This window comes from Saccostrea cucullata, unplaced genomic scaffold, assembly GCF_032062105.1.
Source record: "Saccostrea cucullata isolate Sc308-1 unplaced genomic scaffold, CSIRO_AGI_Scuc_v1 ctg16880, whole genome shotgun sequence".
In the NCBI taxonomy this organism is placed as follows: domain Eukaryota; kingdom Metazoa; phylum Mollusca; class Bivalvia; order Ostreida; family Ostreidae; genus Saccostrea; species Saccostrea cuccullata.
The window spans coordinates 252-10625 of record NW_026940505.1 but is presented as its reverse complement, the minus strand read 5'-3'; the positions used below and the strand labels follow the sequence as shown (position 1 = coordinate 10625).

The window sequence follows — 10374 nt, the reverse complement described above, 5'->3', positions numbered from 1 at the left end:
GTTCAGCTGTGCAATAAGGCAATACTTCAACAGTAAACCTCTTTATATAAAAATAGAAATAAAAATAACAATGAACTCATAACTAATGTACTCTTGTGAAACTGGACAACATTGTCTATACTTACATAGGCGGTCCCCCTGGACCAGCCTGGGGATTCTGTGGAGGAGCAGACCTTAAGGAAGCAATCAAATGATACACAAATTATCTACACCAAATTACAGATCTCAATATTTGGTGATATGTAGAAGTAAGGTAACCTTCAAATTCAATCTTCATTTATTTTTAGGTTTCAAATATATCCACATTTTCAAGAGACTATAGAACACTTATTAATTACTCATTATGCATGTTTAATCAATTTTCATGCACTGTTAAACGAGTGCTGCAAATTAATTTCCTCTAACTTTAATCACAACATAACCCAGAATATATAATAACATTCTCCTCTCCTTCTATGTCAAGGACACGCAACATCAGAACATGTGACATCCTAAAGATACTATCTCTTATTTAATTACAGAAAACATTTGCGGGTATTACCCTTTATTTATGTAGAAATGTGTGTATGTATTGTAAAACATGCCTTAAAAGGCTTTACTACACAGAGACACAAATATGATGTTTCTACTACAGCTGATTTGGGTATTATCATAAATTTCCGGTTTTCAGGTAGTACGGTGCATCATGATACATTTCACATGACATATTGAAAATCTACCTCATGTAAAATACAGAGATGCAAGGATCTGTGATTAAATGAAGATATCGGTATTGGTACAAATGCTTAATCTAGAACGAGAATTCCGTAACATTCCGATGAAGATCATTTGTCTCAGCAGCATTTTTTAAATAAGGCGTATTACTTGCAATACTTTCGCTTATGTTGAGTTGTGCAAATCATGAAATACTTTTTAATGCAACATTAAAGTGTAACTTACATTCTATCTTAGAAAATAACTGGAAAAACTTAAGGAGGTCTACTTGTCCAGCTTCCTCCACAAGTCGATGAAAAATTATAATGGATAATGGCGAATAAATGGCAATGACGTCATATTATCCGGGTTCTTTAAACTTTGGTCTTCTAAACGCTTTAACTCATAAAAATTCAGCACTATATTCAAAGTTTTCCAATGACGCTTACATGAGGTGGGAGGGTAAATTCGCCCCACTGAGTATTCAACCATCACGTGTTTTAGAGTTACAGAAGAAATCAAGAATGAAAACCAAAAAAAAAAAGCTTTGTAGCAAATCAAGATATGAATTCGTCTTTACACAAAGTTCTCAATTTATTTGATTATGTTATAAGTCTATTTTTAAAAAGACAAATATATATCGTAAGTCTCTGATAAAATGAAAGTCTGCTTGGAGGAAATTTTGAAATTTCTTTCATTGTCACATAGCAATGAGTCATTTTAAATTTAACTACAATGTGCTTTTTTTCTTTTAAATTATTGAGTCAAAATCATTCATGATATATCTGTTCATTTGAACAAATAAACTGATATATATTCATAAAATTTTGATAATGCGCTAATCATGCTAATGCACTAGCTTGAACAGTTTTGAATAGATCTGTCATGCAAGGAACTGTGGATAAAAAGGAAAAAGAGCTTTATCTTTTTACTCACATGCATATGTACAGTTTATAATACTGTTTCTTTTTTTTTAATATCAACAGATTTCTTTGGTGTCTTCATTTTTCAATTTGTTTTACTATTTTTATCACCTGAAAGAGTGTTAAATTTCATACACCACAACCACCCAAACAATCACATGCCACAGTAGGCCTGTTAACATTAAGTTTTTTTGTTTGTTTTTTTAAGTTTTCTCATTGTCACATACTACTCAACGAGTCATTTAAAATTCAATTAAGACGTTTTTGTTCTTATAAATTAATCAATGAGATGAAATAGTTTACAAACGAGTTCTTTGATATACATCTAACAGTTAGTTATATTTTTTTTAAACATCGCATTTAAGTTTTTTAAAATCCAGTCTCGTTTCTTTGTTAGAGTGGAAATATTCAGTTACATGAATAGAGCGGATCCAGGGGTGGGGCGGGGTGGGGGTTACGGACCCCCCCCCCCCGGATTTGCTAATAAGAGACAGAGACAAATAGGGAGAGGAGAGAGTCCCAAATTTTTGATGTGTTTTTATTAAAGAACATGTTCAGTGAAAGGCTATTGTATTAATGTATGAATAAATTTGGTTGTTGGAACAAAATGGAACCACCTTCCCCCTACAAATTATAATTTTTGGGTTCGAAGGTTTATTTTTCCTTTATTTCCTTTTTTTTATTTATTTTATTTTTTAATATATTTTTTTTTTGCCCTCATCCCGTTTTTGAAAACGCTAAATATTACGTCCCTGTAGCCTATCATTAAGTTGTTTAACTAGGCCTATATAAACGAACGTTATTCTAACAACTTTTTTTTCCTTCTTCTTCACCCCCCCCCCTTTTCTATGAAAAAATTTCTAGATCCGCACCTGAATGAATGATAGCTTGATATTAAGAATAACACAAAACTAACTTTTATGAATTTTCATTTCATTTTATTTGAGAAGTACGAAAGCCGGCCGGATAGGCTCATTTCTGAAAAGATTAAAAAAATATTTAACTCGTTATAACGAGTTAATTATCTCGTTATAACGAATTAGTTATCTCGTTATAACGAGTTAGTTATCTCGTTATAACGAGTTATTTATCTCGTTATAACGAGTTAGTTTTCTCGTTATAACGAGTTAATTATCTCGTTTTAACGAGTTAATTTTCTCGTTATAACGAGATAACTAAGTCATTATAACGAGATAACTAAGTGGTTATAACGAGATAACTAAGTCGTTATAAGAGATAACTAACTCGTTATAACGAGATAATTAACTCGTTATAATGAGATAACTAAGTCGTTATAACGAGATACTAACTCGTTATAACGAGATACTAACTCGTTATAACGAGATAATTAACTCGTTATAACGAGATACTAACTCGTTATAACGAGATAACTAATTCGTTATAACGAGATAATTAACTCGTTTTAACGAGTTAAATATTTTTTTATCTTTTCAGAAATGAGCTTTTCCGGCTTTCGTAGTTAAGAATCCAGAGAGGTTTGAAAAAAAGTGATGCTTCATATTTTTATTTTCAATACAAAGTCATTTATTTATGGCATGAAACTGTAAATGAAATAAAATTCTGTGACTTTAATAGTGTCAAATTAATTTGGGGAAATTGTTTCGTTGTTGTCATTTATCCAATATTCTAGTTATTGACCTGAGTCTACTTATACATAGTAACCTCTTTTACCCAGTCCTGACCCTGGTAAGCTAGAAATTCTTACTCGGAAACTCTCGCGCAAATTTCTGTACACAACACAACGTGTTGAAAACAGAAGATGTTGAGAGATGTCGTGAGTGCTCTTGCATCCCAAATTGGTGCCAGTGTTCAAGCTATTAGTTTTCTACTGTCATTGTTTATAGGTAAGTGAGAGTATATCCAGTTGCGATTGCATATTACGCGAAAGAACTAAAAACGTAATTGATCATTGTGCCCCCATGCATAACGTGGACAACCAGGGGTTGCAGGATACATAGCCATCAGCTGATCATAGTGTGTTATAACAGTGACATGAGTAACATGTTAGTGTTATTCATTTATCTGCTAATTACAATTCATTCATTACGAATACAAATCTTAGAACACTTAGTGTGCCTAAGTTTTTTTTTTTTACTTTCACAATAAAATAAAATTCAATAGAAATGCAGTGGTGTGTACGGACATAAAAAGGAGCTCGAGAGAGAAATTGGAGTATAAAAATAAATTATTCAACTGATAGAAAGTAAACAGAAAGTTTAAACAGTTCAGTTAGCTCTTCAAAATTCATGTGTGTCACTGAAAGATTTAACATGTTTATATGAGATTAGTTGAGAATTTAAATAAGAAAAACAACCAGAATTTGTAATTTCCCTGAAAGATGTCAATGCAGTCAGCAAAACAAAAAAAAAAACAGGTTATGGAAATATGAAAAAAGTTCATCATGAATCCTGTGGCCACAAGTGGACTCGGTACGGTGTGAAGATGAGAAAGTACAATGTACAATAAAAATTAAACACTGCTATTATGTACTTTATTCCCGAAACATACACAGCCACAATCTATTTCCCATCTTTGACTCCACATCATATGGCCCCCATTTTATATGGTAAAGTTATCAATGAAAGTTAAAAAAAATGTATATAATTGCACCATATTGATACTGGTGCATTGAATTACGATGTCAGTTTGATATTTACACATGATTATTATATATGTAATATTGTACTTTCAGGGTACCCTTTGGGATTCCTCCATCGTGCCTTCATTCATGGAAAACATGAAAATATTCACCATTTGTACTTCACTCTAACAGGAATTGCTGTTTATTATTTTAACTTTGGTAAGTCTTTTGAAGTAAAGTGAAATTTACTTCACGGTATTTATAGATACAGTATAGCTGTAAACTATAGTGTTTTCAATTTACAGCATGATTATAGGATACATGATACTATAAATATCAAGTTTTAATGCTTAGATTTATTTTACCCTGAAATTTTTTTCATCTGAATTTAAAATGATAACAACCCACCGACCCCCACCCCCTCCCAAACACACATACACACACCACCACACCATCACCCACACCACCATCAAGAACCCAAAAGTCACACAATATGATTTTATCACACAATAACTTTGGAAATCAATGCGTACATGTCATAAAGGTTTTTACTGAATTTCCTTAAAATGAATTCTGTTGAAATGTGAACTTCTTTCAGTTTGAAATTAATAGATTTCCTTCCTTGATGCAATAGAAAATAAAGATACGTGGTAGCTAAACCTTTTAGTTTAAGAAGTATTTTATTCATAATATACAAAGAAGTATACAATGAACATTGAATTGAACAGCAGGCCAACAGCCTATATTAGTTCTCTCCATACCTTTTATCATGAAGTACAAAAGCCACTTCAATAAGAGTATATCACTGGCAGAAAAAGTTTATTATACTTAGTGGTATATGTAACAAGAAAGGAAAAAAATGTACCAGGAATTGAACTTGGGACCCCTGTATCACGACTCAGATGCTCTACCTACTGAGCTATACCCAAGCAATACCCATGGCCCAGATCATTACATTCCTCTCTTCTTAAATTGTCCTTGCCCTCAAAGACACAACCCAAGTTCTTATTAGCCCCTGGCAGGACTTTCACCTACAAAACGAAGGGATGGTCAATGGCACCGGATTTGTAACAGGAAAGGAGTAAATGTATGGCTGGACCTTGAACTGAACCCAGGATCCCTGCATCACTAGTCAGGTGCTCTACCCACTGAGCTTCCCAGGTCAAAATCCAAGGTCCAAGCCAGGTGTGCTGGCCATGTCTTGTAATTGAGATACTTTGGAAGCTAATTCTTAACACAAAGATTCCTTATAAACTAGAATCGTGGGATTTTATTCATATTCATTTGAGCAAGTTCAAGGTCACTGATAGAAAAAAATGTTTTATCTGTCTGGAACATGGTTAAGTCAATAACTTTTTTTTTTGATGTTGGATGCAGCTTTTAAAAAATAGATTGCAGCTGGTATATAATTTCATGGGCTTCTGGTTATGATCTCTTTTTGTATCTTTCAGGATTACATTTTATTCATCCCCTCATCAATATAATTGTGATCTATGTTCTGCTTAGAGTAGCTGGTGGATCCAAGATTTCAGTGGCCTTTGCTTTTATCTTTAATTCAGTAAGTATTCTAATATTATTTGGCCAAGCCTTCATCAAGCATTTAAAAATATTTTTAAAAAATTGAAAATCTATAAATCTTTTTAGCTCACCTGAGCCGAAGGCTCAAGTGAGCTTTTCTGATCACATTTTGTCCGTCGTCCGTCTGTCCGTCTGTCTGTCTAGCTGTCCGTCTGTAAACTTTTCACATTTTCGACTTCTTCTCAAGAACCACTGGGTCAATTTTGACCAAACTTGGTACAAAGCATCCTTGGGTGAAGGGGAATTTAAATTGTTAAAATAAAGGGCCAAGTCCCCTCACAAGGGGAGATAATCAAGAAAAGACAAAAATAGGACGGGGTTTAAAAAAAATCTTCTTCTCAAGAACCACTTGGCCAGAAAAGCTGAAACTTATGTAGAAGCATCCTAGGGTAGTGTAGATTCTAAATTGTTCAAATCATGACCCCCGGGGGAAGGGTGGGGCCACAGTGGGGAATCAAAGTTTTACATAGAAATAAATAGCAAAAATCTTTGAAAATTTTCTTCTCAAGAACCACTGGGCCAGAAAAGCTGAAACTTATGTGGAAGCATCCTGGTATAGTGTAGATTCTAAATTGTTCAAATCATAACCCCCTGGGGAAGGGCGGGCCACAATGGGGAATCAAAGTTTTACATAGAAATATATAGGAAAAATCTTTGAAAATCTTCTTCTCAAGAACCGCCGAGCCAGAAAAGCTGAAACTTATGTGGAAGCATCCTGGGATAGTGTAGATTCTAAATTGTTCAAATCATGACCTTCGGGGGAACAGCAGGGCCACAATGGGGAATCAAAATTTTGCATAGAAATATATAGGAAAAACCTTTGAAAATCTTCTAAAGAACCACTGGGCCAGAAAAGCTGAAACTTATGTGGAAGCATCCTGGTATAGTATAGATTCTAAATTGTTCAAATCATGACACCCTGAGGAAGGGCGGGGCCACAATGGGGAATCAAATTTTTACATAGAACTATATAGGAAAAATCTTTCAACATCTTCTTCTCAAGAACCACTGAGACAGAAAAGCTGAAACTTATGTGCACATGGAAGGATCCTGGGGTAGTGTAGATTTCAAAATGTCTAAATTATGATCAGTGGGGTAGGATGGGGATGCATTATGTATTACAAGGGGAAATCTGGTAAAAAACAGAATGGCAAAGCTGCTCAGGTGAGCAATGTGGCCCATGGGCCTCTTGTTTTGGTACTGGTATTACATTAAATATCCTGTTGTCTTAGTGATTAAGGCTACAGGCTTACAAATGTCACTGTATATTTCCTTCTCAGTAATTGAGCAGCATACAAAATGCTTGATTGCATAAGAATTATTATGTAGTCTATAAGTAGTCTTATAAAGAGATAACAGTCTACCATCAGCATGTACATGTAGATGGGTAGTTGAAACATGCCTTTGTGTAAAATTGCATAAATACCTCGGTAGGAAAAACATCCCTCTCTTTATGACTTGAGAAATATTTTATTTGTTGTATCTGCATTTTCAATTGTTGGTTCCCCAAAGTAACATCATGTTTGTTTGATAAAAGACACTTTTAATACACTGTACGATACAACAAGTCATGTTTAAAGAGCTATTTAATTGTCATAATGCATGTGACCTGCGTTGTCCTGATGAAGAATCTGGTGTAAGCATTTTGAGCACTTCTTCTTGTAAGTACTTCTGATTTAAGTGAAGACAAAGTCTCACTGAGTCTGAAATTGATTCTGCACTACTTGGGTAGTCTTTTCATAAGTCAAGTGGCTTTACAGATAGAAGATGTACTTGACAATTATATATTAAATAACTGCGTTCTTCAAGCTCTAAAACACAGGGAAAATAGATATGAATTTATGTAACTGTCATTTGTGAAATAAGCCACCAGGTATAACTTTCATTATGATAAAGAAAATTTTGACCAAATTGATTTTTCCAAGCATAAATTGTATAAATCAAATGTTTGAAAGTCATAACAGGTTTCATAAAAGGAAAAGAGGATCTATGTACTTAAGGCATTCAGGATTTAAAGTTTGAAGAAGATTTGAATATCTATGTCATCTAATGTACATTTCAATGTCCTTTTGTTTAATCATCAAATGTGTCATGCATTTTTTTTTGAATGTAAACATTTAGAAAATTAATTTAATAGAATACAAAAATTTTAACAAGCTTCCCATTGGTGTAGTGGTTAGACATTTGCTAAGAATCTTGAAGTAGGGAGTTGATCCTTGAAGGTTCAAATCCCACTATGGGACGTGGAGACTGTATCATCCGAGGTCTTTCATAGTTGCTGTTGCAAAAATGTTCCCAGGTGATTAAATGCCGTAGATGTTGAGAACAGGTCTAAAATGCAGCCCTATACTAGCAAATGGTGACTTCTCAATATGAGTGAAAAATTTTCAAAGGGAAATTAGACACTACAAACAAACAAACAAACAAAAATATGCCTATTATGACAAATCAGAAGCAGTTTATTACCTGTGATGATTTTGTTTTAGTTTAATTCTTTTTTTAGTTATATCTGATGTATGGATATTTACAAATAGACCAGGAGGGCTACGCGATAACATGGAGCACCCCACACTGTGTATTAACACTGAGGCTGACTGCCCTCGTAATAGACTATTACGACGGAAAGAAATCACAGGTACAATCCTCTAAAGGTTCTAAATGTGTAACAAAGGCCAATTATTTAAACTTCTTGTCAACTGTAAGGAAATAATTTTAAGAAATTTTTTATCCCATACATTTGCTGCCTTTATTCCATACAATATCTGTCACAATAGTATACTGTACACTTAAGGAAGTTGGTGTAAAATGGAAATCCTATCACTTCCTTCCTAAGTTGGATAACTGATAGTGTATTACAACCGGAAGGTTTCTGTAAGATTAGGAAGGGGTAGACCTCAGAGTGCCATCTTGCCGTTGTTTCTATAGATATGTGCATTTTAAATTGAATGACCCAAAATCTGTCTCCCATTGCATTTTACTGCGAGTGTATATTTAGTACGTACATATAATTTAATTTAAAAAAAGGTTACACATTTTAAGAAATTTAAAACTTGCTAAAATAAGGAATAAAAAGGAAATGTAATAATTATATAATAATTAAATCTCATAAAAAGAAATCAATTTTTTTAATGTATAGATGAATAACATGCACAAAGCACTGTTTTAAGACAAATTTGCCTTTTTATGCCCTCCGTTGAAGAAGGATGGGCATATTGCTTTGCTGCTGTCTGTCTGTTTGTTGGTTGGTTGGTCTGTCTGTCGGTCCAACAAGTTTTCATTCATTTTCTTCGCAGTGGTTGCACATAGTGATACTAAAATGAAATTTAGTATACAGATTTATCATAAGAATATCTAGGTCAAGAATTGTTTTGGGTACGATAAAGCCATTTTGGACAGAGTTATGCCCCATGGACTTATAAAAATTCCAATTATTTTCAGTTTCCTTTCATTTTCTTTGCAGAGGTTGCACATATTGTAATGAAATTTAGTATACAGATTATGAGAATGTTTAAATCAGTTTCTGGTATGGGTATGATTGAGCCATTTGGACAGAGTTATGCCCCTTGGGCTTTGAAAATTTTCAATTATTTGGGGGGGGGGGGGGGCTTAAGAGTTTAACAATCATCTATTGCTTTAAATAAGACTTTCTTTTATTCTTAATAGGACAAGTTATCTAAGGATCAGAAGGAGAACTATATCTCAGACATTCCTTCCCTGCTGGCCATGTGTGGCCATTCCTTCTTCATCGGTGGAATGTTAGCGGGGCCGCAGGTAATCAGGCTTATAATTTTTACATTACAGATAAATACAGCTAATATCCTTGTGAAATGTGTTTATTTATTCCAATTCATGTGCCATCATTTTCAGTTTGGGATGAGGAAATATTTGGCCTTCACAGAGGAGAATTCAGTGCCCTGATGGCTAAAGATGCCTCTAAAGAAATGCAAAACCATCCTCCTGCCAGGTAAATACATTGCATATATGTATATGTGTGTAGTTAAGGACAAGAAAGCTGTATTGTCTATATGACTGTTAAGCCAGGCCATCCTTAAAAAATTGTTTGTTTGGAATTGCCGCCTGAAGGGTTTCAGACACAGGAGGGAGGGAGGGAAATTATTTTATTTTTTTAAACTGAAGAAAAATTTAAAATTTTTGATAAAAATCTTAGTAAAAAGTAAATACATTTTCTGACTTTTAAATAAAGTATCTTCCATCAACAAAAAATCCTAAATTTACATAGATCTGACACTATCTTTCGGTGTTTTGTATGGTGCATATGATACATGAATAATGGGCAAAAAAATTGATTAAATAAAAAAAATTCTTCGTACTCTTGGTCAATAAAATTTTTTCAGGAGGGGGCATTTCAATGAGGCGGGAGGCAATTCCAAACAAACTATAATTTTATTTTGGCCCCATTAAGTTGACTAGGATTCTACAAGGTTAAAAGTGTATAACATTATTCTTCCACTTCATTCCTCCCAATTCATCTTTAACCAGGTCATAAAGCAAGACACATTTAACACACTCTGTAGTACCGGGGGTAACTTAAAATAACATTTGTGCCAGGTTAAAGCT

The 10374-nt window shown here is 33.8% G+C and overlaps 1 protein-coding gene across 1 annotated transcript; it reads left to right on the top strand.

Moving 5' to 3' along the window:
* The first annotated feature begins 3352 nt into the window (after positions 1–3352).
* On the top strand, positions 3353–9760 carry LOC134255538 (lysophospholipid acyltransferase 5-like). The gene is made up of 6 exons (XM_062738068.1): positions 3353–3481; positions 4330–4437; positions 5670–5776; positions 8300–8431; positions 9460–9567; positions 9664–9760. The coding sequence occupies exons 1-6, from the start codon at positions 3397–3399 to the stop codon at positions 9712–9714; spliced, it is 591 nt and encodes a 196-aa protein (XP_062594052.1). The 5' UTR covers positions 3353–3396; the 3' UTR covers positions 9715–9760.
* The last annotated feature ends 614 nt before the right edge of the window (positions 9761–10374 follow it).

Coding starts and splice junctions, on each gene's coding strand:
- LOC134255538 (XM_062738068.1), top strand. CDS start 3,397: ATGTTGAGAGATGTCGTGAGTGCTCTTGCATCCCAAATTGGTGCCAGT. Junction 4,438..5,669: donor TGTTTATTATTTTAACTTTG/GTAAGTCTTTTG, acceptor TGTATCTTTCAG/GATTACATTTTATTCATCCC. Junction 5,777..8,299: donor TTGCTTTTATCTTTAATTCA/GTAAGTATTCTA, acceptor TTCTTTTTTTAG/TTATATCTGATGTATGGATA.